This window comes from Chlamydotis macqueenii, chromosome 27 (assembly GCF_036417535.1).
Source record: "Chlamydotis macqueenii isolate bChlMac1 chromosome 27, bChlMac1.mat, whole genome shotgun sequence".
In the NCBI taxonomy this organism is placed as follows: domain Eukaryota; kingdom Metazoa; phylum Chordata; class Aves; order Otidiformes; family Otididae; genus Chlamydotis; species Chlamydotis macqueenii.
The window spans coordinates 5,861,038-5,875,583 of record NC_141582.1 but is presented as its reverse complement, the minus strand read 5'-3'; the positions used below and the strand labels follow the sequence as shown (position 1 = coordinate 5,875,583).

Here is a 14,546-nt window from a genome sequence, read left to right as displayed (position 1 = left end):
GAAGCACTCAGACTTTGGCCCTTGGGGAAGCTTTTCAGCAACTTTCTGCCAAGCCCTAAACCGTGGTCTTGGGAAGGCAAAGACTCATTTAGACCTCAGAGTTTGGTGCCTACCTTCATCTCAGAGCTTCCCCTATGAAATCTCTGAAGAGCTTTATCTACCCCCTCCCTCTACACCCTTTGACACCAAGCGAGCAGCCACCTACTTGGACTTGTTGAGACTGGCTTCAGCAGCAGCCGCCTGCAGGAGCTGGGTGGACTTGCTGGCTGGAACCCCAAAAACCGCACTGTGGGTCACGTCGCTCAGAATCCTCCTGTGTCCCGCACGCTGCGTCTTGGGAGAGGATGGAGGGGTGAGAGAGCCCAGCTTCTGCCCTTGCACTGCTGTGGGGGGTGTGGTTTGAGGTTTCTGCTGTTGCCTCATTTGTGCCTGCATCTAGGAGAGAAAGGAAAATGGTACGTCCCTGTTTGTGAACTACAGCTACGACAGAAAAATCGCTACACGCTGGAGGATCGGACCTTCAAGTCATGGACTGGGGGTAGTCTGGAGGGGAAATAAAAAAAAAAACAAACCACCAAACAGGGAGGAATTATTTCAGCATTAGTACAAATGCACAAGCAGAGACCTTCTCCCCTTTCTGTGGTGCTGCTCTGGAGGCAAAGCTTCTATTAGCGCTTGTTATTAAAGGCTAGCTGGTCTCTGAAACTTGCCTGTGGGTAAAGAGGTTGAGATGCAGGGCAGAGATAAAAAAAGAGAGCAGATCATAGTGTGCGAGAGTCTTGTCATACAGACACACGGAGTGGGACAAGGTGAATAGCCGTACTTCTCCTAGCAGATAATGTGTGATTGGAGTCAAATCCCCAAAGAAGTACAGGTCTTCTGCAGAAACCTTGTGCAAGAAGCTTTCTTAGCTTTCTTTTAGGCAAAAGGAAAAAAAAAAAAAAAAAAAAAAAGCAAGGACCACAAGAGCAACATTTGTCATTAAAATCTGGAGGGGAAGAACAGGTGTGTTTGGTTTAGGTGTAAGCCAAGACAGCCCGGCTACAAACCCTTCGGGAACTTCAAGGAGTTTTCTCAAACTGATGTTACTTTTTCCACTGCCTCAGCCTTGTGTTAAGCTCACAAACCCAGAAATACTTGAAACGCCGTTTTGTAAACAGCAGCATCTCTTTGATTCTGTGATTTTTCAAAGTCTGTCAGTCAACGAGATATCATGGTTGGATTTAAAGCAGGAAAACCAGGACGCAAAGAGCAGACAGTCGTGCACGTCAGCTCCGCTGCCCGGGTACCGGCTCGAAAGGCTTGGAGAGACCTAAAGGGGCAACGAGAAAAGGCGTCCCCAGCGTGGCGCTTAAGTACAGTGGGGCAAGGCAAACCAGCGGTTAGCTGTCCTGCTTTTCATCTGGCACTTTCAGGCAGGCTAATTCACTGCGGCTGAGAAGCAAGCTGCCCTGACTGCCTCTCATGCGCCCACCTTACAGCTCACTATATAGGTCACTGCAGAGCGGTACGTTTGGTGCTGAGAAATAAAAGGGCAGCGCCGAAATCTCCGCAGGAAGGAACGCAGAGCTTATGAAGCTGAAATCTCGCAACGTGAAAAGGTTTTGATGGGTCCTGGCTTGGTATCATCTGCTCAGAGATCTTGCTCTGCAGAGACCACGACTCATTCTTAAATGAGCCAACCACTGTTTTTTCCCTCCTGAATGCTGCAGGAGTGGAAAAGTGTCCAGACGTGTCCATTCTGATCAGCCTTCTGAGGGGATAAGGCTAATTTTCAATCTAGCTGATTTAATAAAATTAAGACTGTTTTTGTGCTAGGGAATCACAGCAAAGCTCTTCAGAGCTGCACTTCAGTGCTAGGTTTCAGGCATTTCTCCTGAACGGGGTAACAATGGGCCTCATCCAAAACCGGTCCGCAAATACTGAAAATCTCCCACCAGCTTCAACAAAGCGACTTGCCCCGGGTCACTCCGCAAAACAGTAACAAGACCAGGAACACAACAGCTCCAAGCCTGTCGCCTACCCTACCGACCAGCTTAGGGCTGAAAATTAAGAGAAAAGCAAAGGAGGTGAACAGGACAGAGCCCTGAAGCACATCAGAGCGCAACCCAAACCACGCTTCCCAGCACGGCTCAGGTCCCTGGCTCCTGGAGTTCATCAGTTAAATTAATTCCTGATGTCACTTCAAAGGAAGCATGCTCAAGGGATTAACGAGGTCCTGAATGACTGGCAGCTCACGAACAAGTGAACACAAGCTGACGCTTAGCTTGGACTCACTGTGCACCTGAAGTGGTTTGTTATCAGATACTGTTTGCTCTGCACACACGCAACCTGGCACAGAAAAAGAACGGGCAGCTTCCTTCCCGCGCTTCCTTCCAACACACGCCTAGAGTTCGGGACGTCCCTCTGCGCTCAAAAACCAAGCGGGAGCGGATGGGATTGCGCAGGAACAAAAGCAAAAGGCACGGCTTCCTCCCACATGCACGTTCAGATGATCAGTAAAGTGGATGATTTATCTATTTATTTCTAGATACGGTGCTGTGAAAACTCTCCTTTCCATAGTATTTATTAAAGAAAAAAGTTATCCCAGTGACAGAAATAACCAGGAAGGTTGCTTGCACCTTCCTCTGCATCAGAGCCCTGAACACGAGACAGAAGATTTCCAAACAAGCAGCAACGTGAAGTAGTTCCGTTGTCCATCCTGATGTGCTAAGTACAAATAATTTTTAGAAGAGTTTATCACATGTCTTCTCAGGCAACGTGACAGGAGAGAGACAGAGAGAAGGTGCATTAGGCAGCTACTTTTATCTTCTCGTTTGCTTTCTACTCATCATCCTTCTACGGACCCAGAGCACAACTCCAGAGTAAACGACCCTGCTGGAAAAAGAAATCCATACAATCGCACGTGGCTCTGAAGCAGCAAGGTCAGTGCTGACACCTGCGACTCAGTAATAACGCACGAGGGGCCAGCAGGCCCTAGAGCACCTAAGACCTGGGCTCTGTGGGCCCACAAAGCCAGTTACTTCTGCTGGGGTGCTCCTGGCAGAGAGCACGCTGCAGGAGAGCGCTCCCCCGTACTCCAGATCCCCCTACCCGTCCCGTGAGGCTCTTACCACTTGCTCCTGTGGCTGCGCGGGCTGGGCCGCGCTTGCCTGGGCCTGGGGCTGCGGCGGCGCCGGGGCTTGTTGCTTTTGCTGAACTGCTGCTACTGCTGCCTTCTGCTGCATTGCTGCCTGCTGGGCCATCATCTGCTGCTGCTGCTGCTGCTGGTAATAGTTCTGCATCAGCTGCTGCTGTGCTGGCGCTCCTTGCTGCATCACTGGGAACTGCGCAACAAGCAGTTATTGAGCCGCCTGTTGCGCGGCGGGGAACTGGGGTACCACCACGAGAACCCGAGCCAGCACTGGGAGTGGCTACAACCACTGTAAGTGGTAAAGCAGCACCAGGCTGCAATGGCTTGGAGAGCACGCGCAAAGGAGTGCTGGAGAACAGCGTTCTGGTCCAGCGCGAGACCTCTGCGTCACACCCGCCCGTACAGGGCTCCCACGGCCCAGGCTGTCCTGTGGTTCCAGACTCCTTTCTCCTTTTCTATCAATTCTAAACCTTTCCCCAGGACAGGAAGATTCTCTGGCCCTTTGCTTCCACCATTACACATGCTCTAGCAGAGATCTGCGCTGCTATAAACACCTCGCTTCGGCACACGAGTCTTATCTAGACACATCCTGTCTAACACATCGTGTGTTCGCAGGCCTCCTTATCACCACAGCCTACAACCCAAACAGACCCGAATCTTGCAGCTGAAAAAGCACGCCACGCTTCTTGCGCCGCAAAGAGAGCAAAAGAGAATTTGTACCCTCCGCTCATCAGCTGAGCGCTGACCTCAAGACCCTGAAATACTTGGAGCTGTCAAATCTTAACTAGCGCTGCTTATTTTAGTTTTGTCAGGTACAAACGTACCTCTTGGCTTTCCACATCAACAGTTAAAAAAGCCAGCCTTGCATAATAAAAAAAATATTGCTACAGAACTGGAGACGCATTGGAAAGTGCCTAAAAACTGCACTATCCTCCCAAAAACCAGAGGACCTGGCCTAAACGCAAAGATACAGCCTTGCAGGCCGCTGGCACGGGAAGCAGGCAGCAATCGCGGCCGTGCACACCTACCTGCTGAGCCTGCATCATCTGCTGCTGCTGGTAGTAGGCAGCCTGTTGCTGCTGCTGCTGCAGAAGCTGCTGCTTCAAGAAAAGCTGCTGCTGGTGCTGAGGGGTGGCTTGCGGCTGAGTAGAAGGGACCTGGGGCTGCATCTGCGAGGGCTGCTGCGGCGCTGGCGCCTGCTTGGCTTGCGGCTGTGCCGGAGCCTGCTGAGGTGCTGCTTTTTGCTGGGGCACGCTTGCAGGGAGCGAAGGCTGACCGCTGCCCAGGGCAGCAGTTCCTGCAACTGGCAGAAAACAAATAAAAAAAAAATTACAGCTCCGTTAGATCAAATACAGCTCACAACCCTGCGGCACACAGCGGCCGGCAGGAAGGCGCCGCGCAGAGAACGTCGTCTCACCTTGCGGCTGAACGGCCGCTTGAGCTGTGGGTCTCTTCCTAGGCGTCAGGGCTGGCTGAATGGGTAAAATGCCAGGGTTGGGCTGAGTCTGTCCTGCTTTAGGTCTCTGGCGGGGTGCTATGGAAGTTTCTGTCGTAGGGATGGGATCTGTCAGCCTAAAAACAAGGTAAAGAATAAAAGGAAGAGCGCAGCCTTTGTTAGTCTGATAGCTGGTGCAGGCAACGCACGGGAAAGGTTTGAAAACTCATCCGTACCTCAGCAGCATCTGACTGACAAAGATTAAATATTTGAGAGCATCCAGACACACACGTTGACTCTCTCCAGACAGCTGCAAGCACAGTAGAACTTAACAGATGCGTTCACAACAATTAAACCAAAACTAACATTTTTACTTCTTTGTCAATTGTGGCTTCGTCTCCTGTTAGACACCTGGAACTTGTCGAAATCACTCAACCCATTCAAATATTTGCTACAACGTATTTTTTAAACCCACTTAGACCTGTATGAGCAGACGAAGGACATAAATTAGCTTAAGAGCAGTTGGTACCTTTGGGCAGAGTTGTCTAAATTGCTGTCTTTAGAAGTTCCTTAACTTTCTACCCCAGAACCAGGTCACTGGATCTCTTCTGATGTCTGCTCAGTATTTACTGAGCTCCAAAACCACACAGCAGCAGAGCCAAGAAGCCAGACACCACCCTGCCCTTCTGTGGTACATGTGCTTGTTAGATATCAGGCTGTTCTACCAACGTGAGGGGAATCGCACTCAAGTGCAAAAACAAACAAAGCAACTTGCTGGGGCTGGCAGACAGGAGCAGAGATGCCCTGCTTCAGGGTCTGAAGAACACTGCCGGGTTTGGAGTGCCCACTGCCGCACCCACTTTACTTTGCAGTAAGAGAAGGTACAAGTTTTGTCCAACAGAATTTCCAGGTCTCCACTACAGCATCATACGCAGAGCAAGCAGCAGTGGGAGAGGAGCGAAACCACAGCAGTACGGCGCTCTCCCCACTAACCGGGCTCTTCAGATGGAGCCTGCTTGGGCCTTCGTGTTCCCCCCAGAAGTTATAGGACTCTTGCAGAAATCACAGCAATTTTACACAGTAATTACTGGATCAGGCTATCATCTGTCAAGAGTCAAACCCAAACAGCAACGGTCCCCGAAGCAGTTTCTCAGCGGACCCGCGTTCTCCGGGCCAGTTCCAGGCCCGCTGCAGTCTCTCTCCTGACTCTGCTCTCCGGAGGGATGACACAGTAGATTCACTTGAGTGCGTGAACTTCAAGCGCTGCTGTGAAGCGATGTCTTCAGAAGAAAAAGCCTTGCTGTTGAGTCATGCTGAGTGTCTTCCAAGTCCCCACCTCCCCCGCCCATGCACAAAACTCTCCCCTAATATCTGCATTTGCTGCCTTTCAGATCAAGGGTTATTTCTGTCGTTGAAGCAGAAGCCTCCGGACCGCAGTGTTTGTCCCCACGTGTAAATGAAAGCCCACAAGGAAGCAGCTAAATATACCAAACGTCTTTCCTAACACACAGCAGAAAGAACAGACAAACAGAGAGAGGGCTGAGTGCAACGCAGATGTCGTTACCTGGCCTTTGGTTGACTCTTCTTTGCAGCAGCTTCGCTCGCTTTAACCGGGTCTGGGAGCTTAGCGGGGATTGGAGAGTTCTGCAGGTCCCAAAAACATCAAAGTTTGTATTTTGAGTGCAGACAACAGAGCCAGAAATAATTCGCAAAAGCATCCCAATGAAACAGGGAGACCAGGGGATCCCCCAAAGCAATTATTCCTGGTGCTGGACACAGGACAAAGCGCTCAACGTTAATGTCACGAGGAGACGGTAGTTTGGGAGAGTCTTTACAGGGGAAAAAACACAGCTCAGCCTTTTGACCATTTATTACGTGTGGAATCTGAACACAAAGCGGGGGGGATAGGTTTCTTCTTACCTGGAAACCACAAAATAAAATGTCATGTCACAGATGTCCGTAACACCACAAGAAAATATTTGCCAGCTCTATTTCTCAACTGAAGTCTACAAAGACGCAGTGAGAAGGGGCAGATGGTCGGGTAAGGTCTGGTACAGTTCAAGCTGGCTAGTCCCAGACACAAAATTGCTATGTTTAAAACCAACTGCAGCACAAATTACACATGCTACGATGGATGTGCCTGGAAATCCAATCGGTTTCATAAGCATGGCCTAATTTTCCATGTGCACATGCACAAGATTTCTTGGTTGGCCTCACACCGGTAACCGGGTGAGGAGGTAAATCGGGGACAGACAGAAATAAACAACATATGAAACAAAACCTTGATTCTTGCCCCCCTCCCTCCCAAAAAAACCAAACACCACTGCTAACTACAAAAAAATAAAGACCCTTCCAATGACAGAACTGGGGAACAACCGGCAGAATACAGCAGAACGCTCAATATTCAGCAATCGCCACTTCCAGCCTCCTCCCACGACATCAGCCCACTCCTCTGCTACTCACCTGGACGTTCTGGACCGGGCATTCCTTCTTTGCCAGTTTGAACGCAAAGTAGGAGACCTGATAAATATCAGGTCTCTTATCCGGGTCTGGCTCAAGCATGTACCCTGCAAGAGACAGAGATGCTAACATCAGAGCAACAGAACAGGCAGATTCACGTGAGCGGGGCGTAACCAGATGCTACCAGGGCGCCCTGCCTCCCTCAGAGCACCCGGTCGGTGGTCAGCAGGGCTGAGCTGATCGTCAGGGTCAGCAGAGAAAGGGGCAAGACAGACAGTCAGGAAGGACTAGGAGAGATTTTCTCCTAGCTATGAACAATTTGCAGCTGCTAGTGAAGGCTCTATGGCCAGGAGGGGAAAGGCAGCCTGCCTTGGTTTCGACTCCTGCGTTTCCAAGCGAACCCGCAGGAAACGAGTTCGATCCAAGCCCGGTGTGTCAGTGGGGCAGGAAAACGAGCCAGCCACATCTATCCCCGCCTTTGCATAAGCAAAGAAAATACCAGGGTGCTCTGCAAACACATCCAATTCTGTGTTAGTCAAGACTGTGGCTAACGGGGGAAAAGAAAAAGAAAAAGAAAAAAAAAATCAAATGCTGAAAACAAGAGAGCTGCCCCAGCTTTGCCAAGAGTCATGCATTGCACCCTTAATTACACATTCACTCTAGTCAGTGGGTTATTTATAAATCATTTCAGTTCTGTTTCTCAATCCACAGAAGATGAATTCTTATCGCTAGTCTAAGTCACTGTGGTTCTTTTCAGTTCCTTATCCAAACAGACTTGTTACTGCAGAAATACGTTTCTGCATAAATAGGCTTATTGTGCAAGTTGCTGCAGGACTCAAACCAAGCGGTTGTCTGTTTTCCTGCCTTTCCAAGAGTTCACTACAGCCCAGCCAAATGGAAATCTCTGTCATAAATAACTGTCTTCTGAAGAGCGACCTCCTAAGCTACTAAAAGATCACTTTAACCACCCCTGTGCGCACACAGGTCTCTTAAAAGACAACAAACACCAATGGTTTTCCTGTAGGAGCAGGGAACACAAGAACAAAACACCTCTGGTATTTTTTAGCTCTGTGGAAGCAGACTACGTCACCATCAGACACACTCACGGATGAGGCAGTGCATGTCTTGCGAGTGCCGGGAATTGTCTGGAATGGTGAAATTGCCGTCGCAGATTGCCACCTGGCTCTCCCCAAACGGCAAGGTGAAGTAACACAGCTTGTACAGCAAACAGCCAAGGGCCTAACGAGAGAGAACAGAGCAAAGGATTTCACAAACTGAGGCAAAGCAGGGCATGGTACAATTCAAACACCGCTGCAGAGGACAGGGAAAGCTCTCCGGCTTGTTCTGCGGTACGGGTCCCGCGTGACGTCAGGCCTACATCTTAACATCCCTGTGACCGACACGAAAACCAGCATAGTTACGTGGGAGAGCTCTCCCTCGCTCGGCTGAGATGCCGTAATCTGGGGGATTGCATGTCATCGCACACGCCTCACAGCTCCACACACTGCTGCACACAGCGTGACCCTTCGTGTCATTAAACAGGCCAAGCCTGCTTCCGCCACACGCTAGGGAGGAAAAAGCAATGTAAAAGCAAAAATAAATGGTAATCATCATCCTCAATACATTTATTCGGACAAAGAAAACCCCAAACAGTTTCCAAGCTGAAGTTCAAACAACCTTCCAGCCGCTATAAACGAGTACCAGGGAGAGACGCAGAGAAGCCTGCAGGCTGCGGGGTTAGAGCACCCTTCCTCTATTTCCGTGCTGCTCTTGACAGCCTATTTCAAAAGAAAATACAACTTTAGCACAAAGGGCTAATTATGAAACACTCCCACCTCCTCAGAGGGGAGAGGTGGAAACATTTCCTAATCTTAAGCAACTCATCATGAGCTTGTCTCTTTTGTCACAGGATTTCACAATTAAATTGCACTCTGGTTTCAAATAACCTCAGTGAGATTGAAGGAAAGGGAGGCTTCCAGCAGGACGAGCGCTGCAGCAGGCCTTCGCGTCGAGGCCTCACGCGCTGGTTTGGAAACACTCGGCAGGTCACTAGAACAGAATTCCTTCCACGCCAGGAAGAGGAGAGCCTTTGGGTCTCCACCTTCCCACATTATCGCAGGAAGGGGTGCAAATCCCAGGTTCTCCTCCGGCTGCCTTTGAGGCCCTGACGATCTTTTCACGCTGGTACAGCTGTGACCTTCCCTCTCAGCGCCTCTAACACCGAGGCGACTGACCCGGCACGGGTGCAGGGCCCGGTTCCACAAACCTCCCGCTGAACTCAGCGCAGCGCGAGCCCCACAGGAGCTGCTGCGTTCCTGACTCCGAGCCGAGCTCCCATAGAGGACAGAACTCTTCCCAGCAGATGTCACGCCAGCAATCTTCCCTCTTGTCGATGCAGATGCAGAGCTATTGAGGATACATTAAAACTCTCCTTACACTGCTGCTGCCTTGTTACTTCCTAGCTCAGGGCTTCAGCAACCATACAAACACGCACTGAATCAGCATTTTAAACACATCCCGTTTGCTGAATTGCCACTACACTACAAACAGCAGACTTTTTTTTTCCCCTTCCCCTTCCCAACTAAAGGGAAGCCTTCCATCCCTGATCAGGTTAGCCAGTAATGGATTACACCGCAGCTGCATTTTGCTCTCAACGTGAAAAGCGTGGCAAGGTTGCACTGATCACTAGAGACAGCGGTGCAAAAGTGTGGTCTTCGGCCAGGTTTGACCGCTCAGGCACTCGGCGTTACACTGTCCAGGACGAGCGTACTATCGCTCCCGGGGGAAGGTCTGTTTTCCCAGTTTTCTACTAAATTCTGACCAGTAACTTCAATTCCATGTGTTTGCAACCCAACCCAGGCACAAGAAGCCACAATAGCCTGGATTTTCTGTTTCAAGATACAAAATCAGGTTTGCACTGTTCAGCCCTGGAGTTCCACACGTCTCTAAATTCAGACCACACGGGAGGCGGGATGTAAAGCAGCACCTTTTATCCACAACCACCCCGCTCAGCAGTAGCTCATCAGAAGCACCAAGCCGAGGAACGCTTTATGCAGAAACTGCCCTGTCTCGTAAGGAAACCAGGCGAGCCCCAGCCAGAAAGCTACCCTGTCATTACGTTAATGGAAACGAGCTGCAGCCTGGCTGTATCGTCTTCAGCTTCTATACGTACCCATATGTCTGCTTTTGTAGTAATAAGCTTGCCGCTGTACAGGTTGACCATTTCTGGTGCTCTGTAGGATAACGTAGTGTACCTGCAGCAGAAAGATCTATCAGTGAGTTCAAAACGGGTACGAGATGCATTTTCACTGCGTCACATCTGCAAATCATTCAAAATTCACTCTTTCCCTAAGCATTTTAGGCAAAGGGATACTGAGGAAGATAACCTATGGGAAAACCTGAAACCAACGCAGGAACCAAGACCCTTTCTAAAGCAAGCAATTTACTCACAAAACTGTACAGTCATTTTAAGAACTAGAACAGAAACATTCAAGGATGCAGAGTATTAACAGGTCAGCAGTCAAATGTCCTCTGCAACGCCCTCACTGCTGCGGCCTCGGCCAATCTTACAAGGATTGTAACCGGATACGTGACTCCTAATAAAGAGACTCCCACACCGGGACTCCTGCTCAGAGTCACTGTAAATAAGGGAAAGGTTATTTTTTATCTCAAAATACAGCTAGAATCTGTCTCATTTTAACAAACCCACTACAAATAGAAAAGCTGGAAACTGCGCCACAGTTTAAGAGACGCTTAGGATGAGATTTCCTGTCAGTAAGACTATGAGTCCTGCTGTGGCACCCTGCGTGCTATTCACCTTGATCACAAGAGAGCATGGCTAAAGGCAAGGGTTTCCTAGGCGTGTTAATAAGTGTACAAACAGGGCGCTCCAAAGGGACTGCAAAGCCGGACCAGGAGCGCTCTAAAAACTTCAAACGAGTCCAGGAAATCCACGCAGGTGTAATTGAATCCGAACAAAAAGGAGGCACTGGCACGGATTCCTAACGTGCTGTTTTCCAGTCAGAACGCTGTAGTAACAGAACTGGAAGGTTTGCAGCAGTGACCTTGTAAAACTAAAGCAAGACGAAGGACCCGGAGTCTGCTCCATTCCAGACCTCTTCGTTGTCTGTGAAGAGCTGAGGGTTAGGCCACGTGTTCCCTTAGTCACTGCGAGGATTTATGATGAGTGGCTCATGGAGGACAGGGATTTTGCTGTATTGCAGCTCAAAAAAGCCAAGAGAGATGAGGGACAGCCACAGACTGACCCCACACGTAACAGAGCACTTCACTGCCTCCTCAAGGTGGGCAGCTTCTCCGCATTAGGACACCCAGTCTTCCAGGTGCAAGGCAATGACATCAAGCTCAGTTTATTGTTTCACCTTCCCTCAGGCGTTTATTTACCCGCAGCAGACACATCTATGCAGCAGCATCCAATCTGCTGCAAAAGCCTGAGTAAAATTTGGTCCCAGTACAAGAAAAAAAAAAATTGCCCTTCAAATACAAACAATGTCTGAGTTGAAAAGGAAGAGCACACTTACTTTTTGATCTCCTCCTCCACTGCATTCACTCCTTCTGTCTGAGGGTTCTGGAATTTGTTGGTAGCGCTTCCAAAGTCACACAGGACATAGTGGCCACGATCGTGCAGCAGGATGTTTTCAACCTACGAGCGTCACAGACAAATACAGAATCGCTCAGACAAAGAAACATTTGTTTTCTTTGGATGAGCCAGGGTTTTCACGCCTGAAGACATATCAGACACGTCTGACATAAAAGCATAACATGACAGCAAAGAAAACACGCATCAAATCCCTGTCACACCTCCTGAAACAGAAGTCAGACCGTGGAAGCACAGTCGTAACACTGCCTTCCATCCTGTCGCCCCTCCTTTCTCCTTCTGCAGCACGTCACCTCGCCTCTGCCAAGGCTACTACGTGCTTCGGGACAAGGGCTGCGGCGCGGCTCAACTTCCCCCAGCTACTACGACCAACAGCCTGGCAGCTGAACTGGGGACAGCCAACACCAGCTGTGCACAGCTTTCTGAAGGGCTACACCCCTCGCCGTCTGGGGCAGAGAGGGGACACACGGATGACAGCACACACACACTTCTGTACTTCAGGAAATTATGATACACTGCATTTCATCTGTCACTTTTTTTGCTCACGCTTTACTTGCTTGTTATCAGAATGCATTGGGTAGCCCATGCTCCCTGAACAGCGGGTGTATCAGCAGAGGTTCCTCCAGGCTGCTGAGATGACGACCCCTTTCTTTCAAATATTATTTGGTAGCTTGAATCAAACAATCGAAACAAATGCTGAAACAAACACCTGGGATGGGGGGGATCAAAGTCACTGCCTTTCCCCTAAATGCTCGTACTTAATAATGCATTAACAAAAATCTTGCTTGCATCCACTGAAGCAAGCTGTCTAAATGTTACAACACTGACACAGGATGCAGCAAAACCTGGGTCCAGTTCTTTGCTTTGGCAGAGCATCCCAGAATTCCAGTTCCTCATCTGGACAGCATGTTCTCTCAAGGGAACGCACACAATTTTAAATGTATTTATCTTCAATCAATGTCGAATGCTCACACAACAATGACATCAAACATACGGCTCATCCATTTCCAAAAAAATCACCACATAAGCGTTGGCTAACAAAACCTTTTGGAAGTAGACCTCCCCACCGAGGACGATCTTTGCAAGAAGGAAAGAAAAAGGAGGAGTCAGCATTTTGAACATCAGAAAATGCAGCCAAATGAGAGCAGCTGAGGGGGGAAACGCTGGCTTGAAACCAAGGGTTAAACTCCACCCCTTCCCCCTCTGCCACCCATCTGCTTCGCATAAAGCACTGCACACAGATGTTCTCCCTAGCAGATCAACACTGACAGCGTTATTCCCCATTCCCTGCAAATACTCCAACATTTCCAGAAGAGTCTTTCCACTTCATCTGGCTGAGAAGTCCGAGGTGACTTCTCACTGAAATATCCTGCGAGTTTTGTTCGACACCAGCACTGGAGTACCCAGCAGCCACGCTTGTTCAGTAACTTCTAGATAAAGGAAAAAAAAAAAAAAAATACAGGAAAACAAAGTACCTGAATTACTGCTGCTGACTGCCAGCCCCGAGAAAACTGTCCTTTAAAAAGAGCACGGAGGTTCCTTTTTCCAGGCAAACACTCAAAGCTGCAACCCAGTCTGCAGCACTGCTGAGCGCCTACAGCTCTGCCTGCAGCCTTTGGCATGTCCGACACTTAAAGTCAGATTTAGACCCCAAACAAACAAACAAAAAAAACTTTAAGGGAAACCATGACTTGCTTTAAGTTTTGTTAGTTACAGAACAACACTTTTTCCTAATATCTAATCTAAATCTACCTCCCTCTATTTTAAAACCTCTATTTAAAATAAATAAATAAATAAATAAATAAATGCAACGTGGTATCTAGGAGCACTAACCGATTTTGGCACAAGCGTGTTCTTAAACATGGTCAACACAAGGGTTTATCGTTAGAGGACCCAACAATTCTACGTATCACACACTGAACACAGATCTGCCCAAACAAGTGCCAGGCAAAGGCTTCTTGGTGGCACCAGGGCAAGGCTTGGCATTACAAAGAAGGGCGACGGAAGAAGGCACAGAGGTAACGGCAGCACAGCGTGACTGTCTTATCGCACCACTCCGCGATCCTGGGAGGACTCCTGCTACAATGAAAGCAGCAGAAACCAAGTCCTTAACGTGAGAGCACAAGCTCCCGGTTATTTCAGAAGCAGGGAAAGGAAAGGAGAACGATGTTCTGACCAACAGCATCCCTCTGGACTGACAGAGAGTATTGCACTGTATCCTGCTGCGCGTCTGCTACAGGAAACTTCAGCCGCTCGTCTGCAAACCAGTCACCCGCTCCTGGAACCACAGGAGCTCCGGCTGGCAGAGGCAGCACAGGTGGACGTGGGAGACGTCTCACTGCAGAAAGCTCCGAGCTGTAGAAATCAAAGCTGGCTCTAAGCCGGTGCTTTGAACAGCACATGTTCTCGGATGCGAGACTGGAAAGACAAGGTTAAATATAAAACAAGTCACGTGTGCCACTAGGCATAGGGTCGCTGTGTAAATCGCTATCATCAGCCCTAGATGGATTTTCCCCCCATCCACCTCACTAAACCCTGCTCCTCTAGGGGCTGACAGTTACAGTTTCTCGCACAGATTCCAACTTCGAAGCAGAGACCGCACAGCCAGGGTAGTACAACAGACAGCCAGAAGAAGGCTTGGCCGTTTCTTCTTGAAAGGCCTAACCTAAAAGACATAGGAAGCGTTCTTACTCCAGAGAAAAGAGAACAAAACCAAACTTTTTAGGGAATGCCCTGCAGCAGCAATGGCCCCCGAACCGCGAGGGTGAGGCAAACACCCGCAGAACAAGCTGAGGTAACCAGGCCAAGCGAGCCTGCTGCCTCCGTGGGGGTCCTGACCAGGGCAGAGGCAGCACACAAGGGGCTTCCGAATGTTTAGGAAAAAGTAGCACCGATATAGGTCT

General features: G+C 49.4%; 1 protein-coding gene across 16 annotated transcripts in view; it reads right to left on the bottom strand.

The window, feature by feature from the left end:
- Positions 1-14,546, bottom strand: part of AAK1 (AP2 associated kinase 1) — a 79,965-nt gene that overhangs the window by 34,885 nt on the left and 30,534 nt on the right. For 10 of the 16 annotated variants that reach the window (XR_015261220.1, XM_086768027.1, XM_086768013.1 and 7 more), the window contains 9 exons: positions 11,567-11,688; positions 10,201-10,282; positions 8,135-8,267; positions 7,032-7,135; positions 6,133-6,212; positions 4,551-4,705; positions 4,162-4,436; positions 3,114-3,326; positions 206-435 (listed from right to left, as the gene is read on the bottom strand). Coding sequence is in view for 15 of the 16 variants with exons in the window: in XM_086768027.1 (XP_086624153.1) it covers positions 206-435; positions 3,114-3,326; positions 4,162-4,436; positions 4,551-4,705; positions 6,133-6,212; positions 7,032-7,135; positions 8,135-8,267; positions 10,201-10,282; positions 11,567-11,688 (1,394 nt within the window). In the remaining variant the exon portion in view is untranslated. Of the gene's footprint in view, positions 1-205; positions 436-3,113; positions 3,327-4,161; positions 4,437-4,550; positions 4,706-4,804; positions 4,879-5,561; positions 5,804-6,132; positions 6,213-7,031; positions 7,136-8,134; positions 8,268-10,200; positions 10,283-11,566; positions 11,689-14,546 lie in introns of those variants that run through there. The other 6 variants (XM_086768015.1, XM_086768028.1, XM_086768023.1 and 3 more) reach the window with 4 other exon arrangements.